This window comes from Lutjanus erythropterus, chromosome 16, assembly GCF_056507025.1.
Source record: "Lutjanus erythropterus isolate fLutEry1 chromosome 16, fLutEry1.hap2, whole genome shotgun sequence".
NCBI classification, from domain to species: domain Eukaryota; kingdom Metazoa; phylum Chordata; class Actinopteri; order Lutjaniformes; family Lutjanidae; genus Lutjanus; species Lutjanus erythropterus.
Window position 1 is genome coordinate 26,342,110 of NC_139332.1, and position 12,711 is coordinate 26,354,820.

Consider the following 12,711-nt stretch of genomic DNA (forward strand, 5'->3'; position numbering starts at 1 on the left):
CAAAATTCTGAGTTTGTGACAGCCCTAGTTGGAAACATCTAGGATAGCGTAACTACACAACTCAACAAAATATATAACATAGGTCTAGCATTTTTAGACATTTTAATATAGAGATGTTACATTTATAGCTTTAACCTGTCAACATAAACTAAGTAAAGCTCACCCTTTTACTTCATCTCAATACTGCAGTGATGCACGTTTTTTTCCCCCTCTAAACTATGATTTCGTTCTGTGTTCTTAGAGGATTGTGGGTTACTTTTGTTGATCATCAGCAAGTAAAGAACTTTTTCAGAGCACTCATTCTGACATGAAATAGAGAGATAAACACAGGTGTTACCAATTATACTAATTGAAGTTATTGTGCATGTCGGCTCACTGGAAAAGCTCTGCTTCACTGAACTGAATGGGACCTTAATTAGTATCATTGGTGACACCTGTGTTTACTCTAATATTTCATATCAATATGGCTGCCATGAAAAAAAGTCTATTAGAATGGGTTTTACTTGTGGTTTGTTTTTGGCAACAGCTTTTACACTGAGGACTTGTTACAACTGGAGAGACAAAGCTGAACAACAGTCAGAAGAGGAGGGACTGACTTCCCCAGACCAGCAAACTTCTGTGGTGAAATGCTGCCACCTACTGGTTACCATGCAAAGGTACGGCTCAATGAAGACAGAATTGTCCAAAAGAAATAAACAGTCCAGTAAATAGTATTTTAAGTCTTCCACTCTTTCCCTCCTGACCATGTGCACATTTTATGCCACGTAGAGGTGGTTAGAGTTTTATTGCTAATATTTGTCATTTCTTATGATGAAAGTACTCATCCACACTCTCATCAAACAACACCTTTTAGTTCCAAATAAATCACCTCACAGAGACTTGGAGCTGTGCATAAAATCAGTTTTACAGACGAGTACAAAAGGGATCTATGTACAGATTTGAATTTGCACGAATAAAGTCAAAATGAAACCATTAAAAAAAACAAACCAAAAAAGCAGGATCAGGGTGTAGATACAAAACAAAGAAAACAATAAAACATATTTGCAGTATACAGATCTGTGAATAACCTGACAAGTCTTATAAGGCTCGTAGAACAAGTAAAATCCAGATTTTAAAAGTCTGACCAACAGGAATAAAAGACCTGAATAGCAATAAAAATGAGCTATTTGGATGAAGTCCAGTGAATGTGTTGGATTTAAATTAAACTACATCCAGCAAAACAAAGTACTGACAAAACATGGTTTTCTTAAAGAATCTTTTAAAACCTCACCTATCAGTAAAAAAACACCATACCATGCCACAGGAAAGGATACAAAACTTTAAAAGATAAAATTTAGTAGTAATATACAAGTCAACAGCAGATGGTTAGATCACTCTGCAGTCTCACACAGGGTTGTGAGGCGATTCTGTCAGGGGGAAAAAAAAATAATGATGAGAATAAAAGCAAATGCAAATATTTGACACCTAATGCTGAACTAAATCTTGTAACAAAACACTGATAATACAGAAATATTTTACAGAAATGATCGATATACCTGCAGCAGCCGAATGCTTTTCAGAGCAGTTTCATCCAGCAGTGACAGATCTACTGAGTCCATCTGACTGGCCAACAGCTGAATGCTCTGAACCAACAAACACAAGACATCAGGACTAGTTATTTCTTGCAAAAAACAATGTATTACGTAAATGAAATAATATCCTTTAGGATCCAGAAGTCTGAGCCCAGCTAACTCTGCACTCACCTCTCCGTTGCCGATGGGGACGTTGATGACGATGTCATCATTTCCTGCTGCGATGGGAGAGCCGTTGACTGAAATGCTGTAGACCCTCTCTTTGTGGCGAGGAACTCTCACAGCGGGGGTCTTAGGAAGCCTGTGGGAATAAATGGTATGTATTGTGGGCACTGGGAACGGCTTGCTGTGGATCATGTCTCAGATGGAAAATGTCTCCCAACATACAAATCCAACAGAGTAAACTGCACTCTTTTCCCAAGTACAGCAGCTTTTAAAATGTCTTATTAGGGATCCACAAATGTCTGAGTGAAAATAAACTGTCAGAAAACCTATTTTTTTAAAAACTGCTCATTTTGCTGTTTAAACCATTTCTGAAGACTGTAGGTGTGGAGGATCAGGTTTTGATTGACATCCAGCTCAGGAGTCCAAATATGGAAACTGAGCCAACTAAAAAAAATATCAGTATAAGCGTACATTATGTTTAGAATATTTTCACTGCTTTATAATCAGACAGTCTCTTCTGACAGACCACTGAAGCTGCCATATATGCTCTCTTCAAGGCCGCCAGACCCCTTTGACAAAATTTTACCTTGCAGACCACAGAAAGCGCCGCCTCGATTGGTTAGTTTATTTGCATCATTGAGTGACCTCGGTGTTCTAACTTGTTACTATAGCAACTAATGTTACTTTGTGCTGTTTGAGACGGCTGCAGGCCAGCAACTCCCCTGTTCTGTGAGGTAAAATGACCATATAAACGCTTTAGCTCCCCTTTGTTGAGTTAGCTCAGACTCAGAGGCAGATTAAGTGGGAGCAGAGAGGTTTTGTTGCACCCATTTAGTGGGACAACTGATGTAAATGTTTTGATTGATTTGCAAAGTTACTTGCACAAGCACACCCAATTCAAACTCAATTCAGGAAAGTGTACAAAAAGTTAAATGACAATATTCCAAGTTCCTCTCTATTAAGTACATAATAAGGCCCAAAAACATAGTTAGAAGCCCTTGGTTGCAGAAACAGGGAGAATAGTAAAGGTTCTTTAACATATAACTGGTGGTTGTGCAGCTGCAAGTTGTTTACCTTGGGTCAAAGCGTGGGGTCACAAGTGGAGTGGCGCCCATCATCAAAGAAGAATCCAGCAAACTCCTGGCAGGAGTGACCAACGGCTTCCTGGTTGATCTGAATCCACAGGGTACTAGTGAGTATGATATTAAGAAAGAAAGAAAGAAAGAAAGAAAGAAAGAAAGAAAGAAAGAAAGGAAGACGGAAAGAAAGAAGTCTTACCGTCTGATGGTGCTATTCTGTTTGCTGACTGAAAGTGCTTTTGCTCTTTTTGATGTAGTTGGAGGTTTTCTTGTTGTTTTCCCCTGAATTAGGAACAAACAGTTATACACTGTAAGGTATCTGCTCACAGATGACATTCCATAACAATCATCCACTCCACATATTTATGATCAATGATGCTCTCAGACAGTGAGCTGTGTTTTGTTCCTCTTATTCGTGCTTGAATGAAAATCAGCTGTTACCTTCTTTGTTGTGCTCGGGGTGTTTTCATCCTCTGAACTGGATTTGGATCCACCTTTTTTCTTTGATGCTGTGGGTTGGAGACAAAATGAACAGGTGTACTGATTTTCCAAACATTAATTTCTTGACCGGAGAGAAAGATATTTTGACATATTCAGTCCATCTCATCCAAAGTAGCCTTTGTTCATAGACTTGTTTGATTTCAGAATACTTAAAAAAAGAAAACACAAAAACTATTTTTTACATACTTTTCTTGACTGATTTCAGAAGCACTGTGTGGTCCTCGGCTACAACGCTTTCAACAATAGCAGCTTCCTCTTCTCTCTGTCAAACAGACATGAATAAAAAAAAGAATAAATATTTAAAAGAGAAAAGATGAGTGCACCTATAAGCAAAAGGAATTCTGAAACTTGAGACAAACTGTGAATCATGATATGACGTAGAAAGATCCTCAACTTACCTTTGCATTATCCACTTCTGGTGATTTTGGTTTCTCAGACTCTGCAAAGAGAGGAGTACATGTTTTTCATTTAATGTTGATTTCAGGATAAAACAATATATGGAGCCATTTCTCATTTATTTATTTATATACAGCATGAGTGCATCTATTTTAAAAGAAATGGGGCAAGTGTGTCTAATTTTTGTAACCATGTATAACCTGTCGCAGGAGTCATGAAACTCAATAAAAATAAAAATGTACAAAAATGAAACAGATCTATTATATGTTTGAGATATATATATTTCTTAAAACAATGTTCGTGGGATTGGGTTTCATGAGACAAATGTGGGAGTCTGTGTCAACTTACTGTAATGTTCCAGCCATGTTGTTTGTCTGACAGCCTTGGGGAGCTTAATAAGTGCCATGTTGTAGCTGTTGTCAACATCTTTCAGCAGCTGGTTGAGCTTCTCTTTCAGTTGTCCAACTCTGGTTTTCACTGTAAGAAACATATTAACCATAAAAGATATCACTACCGGCATATAGGTTGACCAATAGGTTTCCAGAATTTGCAGCACAAAAAGGTCAAACATACATTAAAGAGACAGTATTGTGTTATAGTTTGTACTTATTTTACAACTGTAGTGTATAATGTCAGGGTTAATATGTGTCTTGGTCACTATACTTTAATAACCAAATTCAGTGAATCCTTAACAAAAACAAATAAACCTTGGTATATGTATTGCTGTATAACAATACATAATTCAATACTGTATAATATCTTTTTGCTCTCAGCTGTCAATATCTGTGTCATCCTCTGTAATAATACAACATTCTGAAAGGGCCAGTCTGCATAATTTACAGGCATACCACTGTGTCACAGTGTGGTATGCCAGCTGCACTGCCGTGAACAGGAAGGACTGGGCCAGGATGGTGAGGAGAGCAAAAAACAGTGTGGGGACCTCACTCTCAAACTGGGAGACACCTGCCTACACAAAAAAGCAACATTTGGAAAGACTCAATGCACCCAAGTCACAATCTGTCTGTCCCTTTGCCATTGAGAAAAATTGCAAAATTGTGTTTTGTTATAGCATTTTACAGGGGGATGACAAATTAAAAGAAAAGACAACATTTTTCAAAATGTGTCACCTGTCTTTACATAGACTCCTACACAAACTGGTTGAGCTAATTACAAACTTGTTTTATTTCTCCCTACAAAAGTATTTGCGATGTCATACCGTTTTAAGCACTTTAACCACTTATTTTGTCTTGTGTGTTATCAGCCTAGACTAAGCATGCCTGCGATTGGTGGTTAATGTGATTTTCTTCAGTCAAATAATACAAAACAACAAAACAAACAAATTATAAACAACACTTCACAGAAGAGTAAAATATATTCACCCTCGCTGTCGAAATCCTCCAGGAAAGCTTCTAGCTTTGCTGTCTTAGGGTTGTTTTTCCGTTGTTTCGTGGTTCTTTTCCTGGGAGCCATGTCTGCAAGATAGATATGAAAGAATAAATCAGTTTACCCACGTTTGACAGCTATATCAGCATGTTTCAATGTGTAACTGTAGAATATCACTGCAACCCGCAATTTAAAAAGAATCTGCTAACACGCTGCTTGCTGTTAATCGAGCTAACTAACGTTAGTCTGCTAACAGTTGATGCTAACGTTGTTCTGCTAAGCAATAGCAAGCTTAGCAATATCACTAGTTTGCTAATTCGGCTAATTTGCTTAATTCTTGCTTGGTAGCTTGATTCACACGCACAATTATTTAATATAACACCCTAAATTATACATTTTTATGAGTTTTGATGCAAATTAATGACAAAAAACCTACCTTATTATGTTTTCCTTCGACTTCGACACTCGCCTCTCCTTCCGTTCACAAAGCTGTTTTCAAATCTTCGCGCGGGGAGGAGCCACACGCAGAGCCAGCCAATTAGAACACACGTTTTCTTTGCGTTAAGAAGAAACTGTTCGCGGCCAATCACGGCACTAAACGTCATTGTTTACATCAGAAAAGCGGAACTAAGTCCAGGCAACATGGTAGCAGCTAATGTTGCCACACTTTAAAGGGCTACAGAAATAGTTTTAACGGGATCTATCGCTACAAAACAGACGAAAATAATTTAAATACAAGCAGCCATTTATTACCCACATGCAGGTTTGATTTTGCGGTCAAGTGATGTCTAAAATCAGCGCCTGAAATGTCCAAACCTGCACTGCTGTCACTCCATCAAGCACTGAGGAAAAGCTTCCAGAGTCTTGAAAACAACCAAAAAGTATGGAGCAGTGTGTTGGCGGAGTGCAGCCCTTTGATGGTGTCTCTGGGGAACTTGGCAGAGCAGTCGAGAGCGCTGTCCAACGTCCAGCTGTCCAACACGCCGCTCAGAGATTTTCCTGACCTGGAGGAGCGGCTGCGGTTCAAACTTCAACATGCCACGGACACAGTGCTGGGCAAGCTCAATGAGAAGATGTAGGTAACTGGGTAAATAGTGCAACACAGATGAAGACTGTAAACTGGTACCAACTGTGGTGATGATGATGCTTAGACTCGTCAGTCTGAGATGAACAATATTAAACACAAAACGTGACTTATATCTTTTGGCTGATGTGATAAGTGGATAATGCAGGGTGGGTATTTACAAACCCTTAAAAAAAGTCTTAAAATGTATTAAAATTCACATTTACTCAAAGTAGAAAAGCTTGTACATTTAATCTGTGGTGAAATTAACAAGAGTTAAATTTAAATGCCTGTTATCCTCTTACAGTCATTGAGATTTTTGCCATTAACGTCAGTAATACTTAATATAAAAGTTAAGCAATCACTTTCAGCATTTAAAGTTGGAATTTTACCTTGATATAGACTCATCTCTGGCTGTAGGATATATATAGTGATTAATATCATCAAGGAAAAAATAAATTCATGCTAATAATTGTATTTGGACAAATGTTCTTTAAATATTCACTTTGTCAAACTTATACTGTTGAACTGGCAAGATTTGTGTTTACTCAGAAGAGCATGACAATATTTTCACGGGTAATATTTGGTTTTACTGCAAATTTGGCATTAATTAAACGGTGGCATTATAAAGTATTAAAGTCTTACATTTAACTTGCAGATACATGTAGACACCTTGTGTTCATTCATCACACCAGGGGGGAATAAGTGGATTTAATGAGATTTTGATGCAGGGCACCTGTGGTATTTTTAATCCTTCCCTCTTTCTGTCAGGTCTTCTCTACAGTCTGTCAGAGACTCTATCAGTAACCAGGTCTCTGCAGTCTTCCAGCTCTACGAGCAGAACAGCGACAGTCTGGATCTTCTTACTGTAACCGATCGCTCGCCCACTGCCCCATCTCTCTCTGACATGCTGGAGTGGCTGCAGGACGCTGAGCGTCATTATCGACAACAGTATCCTTTCTGTTTATGTTTGCATTGGGGTGTGATTGCATTCTGTTTGGGGTCTTTTTTTCCTTCAACTCATGTGTCCAGATTTCTGAGGAGGAAGACTGTGCTACAGACACTGAGAGCAGATGATCTCTCCCTGCTAGAGTCCGCTCCCGAAAGATGGAAATCCTTGGAGTCTCCCAGTGCAGAAGACTGCATCACAGGTAAAACACTAATAACTTCATTGTAATGTAACTGTGTTAAAATAATAATTAAGTCATCTCAAGTAATTAATCACCAAGCTAATTCCTGTGACATACAAAGTTTTAAACTGTGGGTCATACTTTTAGAAACTAGTTACAAACAGTTTGGAGAAGCAATGAAGAATGGTTCTCCTACTGCTTCTCCATAATATCTGACATTTTTATTAGGAGTTAGTGTTACTAGTGTGGATTTATGTTAATTATATGGTGCTCAAGATTTGCAGATGAACTAATAACTTCTCCGTATTCTTACAGATACACTTTGTAAAGTGTCCTTCTTTATTGAGTCACAATGAATCGGGGAAAAAAGTGGAACTCTGAGCAGCGTGTGAATCTGAATACATTTCTATGAAGAGAAGAGAAGAGTGGGATTGTGGGAAACACACGTATACCTCAGATGGATCCAAAAATGTGCCTTGACATGTTCTTGGACTGGTTCTTGGAAGTGTGTGGATGTTCCGGACTTTATATGGTAATTCAAGTTGAAGAGGAACTCACAACATGGCAGAAGCTGCCTTTTTTGCACAAAAAGGACCTTGTGCTGTCATTTCATACTTGATTGCTGAAACAATGAAAATCACAGTATCACATTGTTGCCTGTGATGGTCAAAATGGCCCCAAAGTTAAATGTATTTTTGAGAACCACCAAAACACACACACACACACACACACACACACACACACACACACACACACACACACGCAAAACAGTTTGTGAAGCATGCTTTAACAGACTTGTTTTATTTCACACTTTTGATGTAGGCACACTCGAGGTAATGACATTGTCAGAGAATAACTGCTTGATAAATCACTGCAATCCTCACAACACAGGCCATCATTAAAGCCGTCATAACAGTCATACTTTTGTTTGTGAATGCTGCTGATTTGACAGTAAAGGCAAATGGCTTTCTTCAGGCACAACTAAAAGTCACAGTGCAGTAAAAGTCAAATTTCAAACAAATGTGGATGTTTTTAAGTAATGAATAAAAGTTTAACATTACAAAGAGAATACAAAATAAGCAAAATATACGTTGAATATATTAATAAATATATAGATTTCAATTTATAACTTAATATTCACAGACTTGAAACTTGAGACAGGGTAAATTTAGGAAAGAACAAGAGTTTTTAAAGGACCAGTGTGTAGGATTTCGTGGCATTTAGGAGATTGCGAACACTTTGTCTTACCCTCCAGTTTCTAGAATGTAGACCAACCTACGGTGAGTGCTAAACTTGCAAAAAAACACAAAAAACAGACTATGTATGTAATAAGCAGACAGAGCTTCCAGGTCTAAAAAGTGAAGCCAATGGAGAGGCTCCTTAAACCTGCATTCTTTCTAATGGCCAGAAGGGGGCGACTCTTCTGGTTGCAAAAAGAAGTCTGTTTGGATGTAAGCTGATATAAAAATGGTCCTGCTTCTCACTTGATTTATAACCTCAGTAAACAGTGTCTGAAAGAGTTTACAGTCTCAGCTGTTAGTTTCAAGTCTTCCTCTATACAGCATGATGTTCATTTAGTAAATTATGGTCCCATTTAGAGGGAAATAGAAGATAAAGTAGGGTATGCTTTAGTGAGGGGCTACAGTGTGACTGACAAGTCATTCTTAGAGAGTCTGTCACCTGAAACACAGGCTTCACAAAACTCATCTCAAACTGTTAAACTAGGCAGTATTGATCAAATACGGATCAATATTCTATAACTGCATTGCCTATTTCTCTCCTAATGTGTTTTCACTAATTTATTGTATTGTTTACTTGTAATATGAGAAGAGATTTTGACCTGATTGTTCAGCCACAACTGTGTTTCTGGTTTCCAACAGAGCCTCACAAAACTCAGATCAAACTGTAAAACTGTGTGTATGCAGTGTTGATCAAATATGGATCACATTTCTTATTTTTCAATAAAATGATTTCTGAAACATATTTTAATGCACTGTTTTGTTTTAGTATCAGAAACTTTGTGGCCACCACCATAATTTCCTGCTAAATGGACAAGTCAGCACCAAGCACCGCCCAACTCGCAGTAAGTCTAGCACCAGCTCCACGCTCGCGTCGGTAGTGGGAATGCTCTGGTTGTGAACAACCAAGATGGCGACCCCCCTGATGCAAAACTCGAGGCATTAAAATAGTAGTCCACGAACCAGTGGGTGACATCATGGTTGATCCAAACTTGCCAAAGGCCGCATCTAGTGCCAGTGTTTGGTTTGTCTGTTCAAGGCTACTCTAGAAACATGGAGGAGGACCTGCAGCCTCTGTAGACAAAAATGGTTCAAGATGATGAAGATGATTATACACTAATGAGAACCTACACATATTTTGCCAATAAATCCCTATTAAATCTTACACACTGGACCTTTAACAACATTAATTCTTTAATTTCCTCTCTGGCTCCTATACATACTCCTTTAATGGTAGACTGTTAGACGTGATGGGTTTTGGGGGATCTGGTGCCGAGGCAGGTGAATTTGCAAAGCTCCGGCCAATGTAGCCCCTGCGGTACCTGCCGCCCCTCTCCATGAGGGGGCAGGTGCTGCTCAACACGGCCCCACTGATCATCAGAATCACAGCTGCCGCCCAGCCCAGATAAATCGCCTGGCCCAGCTCCCGTTTGTGCATAAGGGGCACGTTGGGGTTGTAGAAATCCTGGACGACGGTGTTCGCAGTCCAGGAGACGGGGATGAGCACGCACAGGCCGGTCAGGATGAAAAGAACTCCGCCTGAGAGCGCGATGCCTGCCTTGGCCCGGCGGTCATCGCCGGCGCAGGTGGTGCACTTCATGCCGCAGCAGGACACGGTGCAGGAGAGCCAGCCCATGAAGATGGCGAGGCACATGAGGGCGCGAGCCGCCTGGATGTCCGGCGGCAGCGCCAGCATGGAGTCATATGTCTTACACTGCATGTGGCCGGTGGTCTGGTAGATGCAGTTCATCCAGATGCCCTCCCACTTGATCTCTGAGGTCAGAATGTTGCTGCCAATGAAGGCCGAGACCTTCCACTGAGGCAAGGCCGTGACGGCGATCGCCATGATCCAGCCAGTCACCGCGCAGGTGAAGCTGATCAGCTGCATGCCAGTGTTCACCATTACGACCTCTTTTTTGTGGTTCCTATTTGTCTTCTACACTGTGAGGAGATTGTTTTCTCTTTTTTAAAATCCTTTTTGGTCTTTAAAGTCTCCTTTGATTTGGTGGTGAAACTTCTTATGGTCTTTTTGCCAATGTCACTTTCTCAGCATCCATTTTCTTCTCTTTTCCTTTTCCTCTTCAACATCTGTTCACTCTTCTCACTTCCACGTGCCCTCAGTCCACTGTGTTGATCAGTCGCTTTCCTTCGACAGTCGTCCACCTTTCCAAAAAGGATCAGACTCAGCTTGCACACTTTCTCCTCCTTTTCATCCCTGAGTTTGAGTCAATGCATTATTGAGCAGCCGATAGCCGTGCAGCCACCTGTGGCGGCCCGCAAGAGCCGGATCGATCAGGCCTCACGGTCCAGGGCCTGTGGATGAAATGGATCTCAGCCAGGCTTTTTCTTTGAAATATCTTGTGGAAGTGCCTCCTTGGCTTCAGCTTCTGGTTCAAACCCAGGGGGCCGATTGTTGAGCAGCAGCGTATATCAGGGTCACACTCCTGGTTTGGTGTTGCCTTACTGAGATGGATCAGACTGATAGAACCTGATACTCAGATCCGAGGCCACTGATGCTGCCACGAGTATATCCTGTCACGGCAAGGTTGGAATCAGTGTAATTTTTTTACCTCTCAGTCGACACAAATCCAATGTTAAGTCCTCACAGAATAAATGAAGCAAACATCCTTTTGAGATGAGCACTCAGTCAGTCTGAAGAGGTTACTCTAGTGAGTCGAGCAGGTCTTCTGTGTCTGATTCAAAAAAGTGCAGGTTTCCAGAGCGAGGGCTCTACTCAGGACTCGTCATGAGACGCTGCTGCTCTTGCCAGCTGAAGTGTCTCCTTGTTGACAATAAAACAGTGCCGAGGTCCAAGCCTCGACGAGGCCACTTCAGACTTCACCCTCCCCCCAACCGCTTCCTTCCTTTGGTGAAAACGCAACCCAAATGGGTCAGTGTGCTTCCAATAAGAGCATAAATAACAAATCAGGGTCGACTTGTGTTTAAGTAGGGCATCAGTTCACCGCCTTCCATCTTCAGTACCGCTGTTGATGGTCAAACCTGCGAGAGAAACACTGACTGAACCCAGGAAACAAAAAAACCCAGCGATGCAGGAGGGAGGGGGCAAAAGAGGGTGAGACAACAAAAGGCGGGAGGGATGGACGAGTATGGAGAGCTGTGTCTGTAGGTGGATCAGTTAACACAAAGACAACATGGGGGGGGCCTCTACAATGAGGATTACACACTTTGTGTTGCTTCATGCCACACAAACTCGTGTGCATTTTAAAGGAGCTTTCACAAAAATTAGCTTTCACTTGCCTCTTTTTGTCTGCAGTGAAAGGGAGAAACGGTCCCACAAAAGGGGGCATCAGGGTTTATTTTTCTCTCTAACGACAGCTGTGGTTGAAATTCTGAAAAACTACAGAAGAAATACACAGGTCACAGGTGGTAAAAAAAAAAAAAAAAAAGAAAGTCACGTGTGTTGTATGGTTGTAAGCAATGTCATCTAAACAAAGGACACAGCAAAGCCCTGAATTATGACAATTTTTTGGTTTAATCCTTATTTGGCACCATTTTATAAAAGACTGGACGAGGACATGCTTTATACTGGAATATACTGTTTTGTTTGTACTGTTTTTTCCCTGTTGTGTCAAAATAAATTTCCCCCACGTGGAACCAATAAACGTACATCTTATCTTAAATCATGTTAAATCAGGCAAATATATTTTCTTACCTACTATTAACTGCCAGTGCAAGTTTTGTACCTTCAAAGTTTCAAGTTGATATAACTTAATGTTTTTTCCCCATTATCATACTGTACTTTTATCTCTTTATCTCTTATTTTTCAATTTTTTCAATTAAACTAAGTCATATAAAGTAAATCCTTCCTTTAACTGGGGTACAATAAACAATCAATTAATTGAAAAAATGTGTCCTAAATCAAAAGATTCTGTTTTGTATAGAAAATAGGAACTATGTACAGTAAAAGTATAATATCATTTAATAATAGTAATACAAATGGCTAAAGTGCTCTGTTCATGTTTGTTGATGTGTTAATATTGGTGCAGTTGCACTAATATGCACAGAAAAATATTATACATATATATTAAAGGAGCAATATGTATAAATTGTATGTATTAAATAGGGTGAAGTCCTATTCAATATATGATCTACGGTTGAAGAATTGTTTTTTCCTGCCTCCTCCTTCCCAGACTTCAGGGCAGGAACACTGCACTATAAATATAG

At 40.0% G+C, this 12,711-nt stretch overlaps 3 protein-coding genes across 3 annotated transcripts; 1 reads left to right on the forward strand and 2 right to left on the reverse strand.

Moving 5' to 3' along the window:
• Positions 1 to 1,015: 1,015 nt before the first annotated feature.
• Positions 1,016 to 5,683, reverse strand: cdca8 (cell division cycle associated 8). The gene is made up of 11 exons (XM_084739521.1): positions 5,532 to 5,683; positions 5,092 to 5,184; positions 4,061 to 4,189; positions 3,715 to 3,755; positions 3,503 to 3,578; positions 3,257 to 3,324; positions 3,015 to 3,097; positions 2,811 to 2,909; positions 1,743 to 1,872; positions 1,536 to 1,622; positions 1,016 to 1,406 (listed from the first exon to the last, which is right to left on the reverse strand). Exons 2-11 carry the CDS (start codon positions 5,180 to 5,182, stop codon positions 1,371 to 1,373), a joined length of 840 nt encoding a protein of 279 aa, XP_084595647.1. The 5' UTR covers positions 5,183 to 5,184; positions 5,532 to 5,683; the 3' UTR covers positions 1,016 to 1,370.
• Positions 5,684 to 5,732: 49 nt separating this feature from the next.
• On the forward strand, positions 5,733 to 7,644 carry airim (AFG2 interacting ribosome maturation factor). Its single transcript, XM_084739522.1, has 3 exons — positions 5,733 to 6,170; positions 6,930 to 7,309; positions 7,604 to 7,644. The coding sequence occupies exons 1-3, from the start codon at positions 5,902 to 5,904 to the stop codon at positions 7,642 to 7,644; spliced, it is 690 nt and encodes a 229-aa protein (XP_084595648.1). The 5' UTR covers positions 5,733 to 5,901.
• Positions 7,645 to 9,584: 1,940 nt separating this feature from the next.
• cldn35 (claudin 35) lies at positions 9,585 to 11,114 on the reverse strand. The gene has a single exon (XM_084739152.1). The coding sequence runs from the start codon at positions 10,427 to 10,429 to the stop codon at positions 9,740 to 9,742; it is 690 nt and encodes a 229-aa protein (XP_084595278.1). The 5' UTR covers positions 10,430 to 11,114; the 3' UTR covers positions 9,585 to 9,739.
• Between the last annotated feature and the right edge of the window lie 1,597 nt (positions 11,115 to 12,711).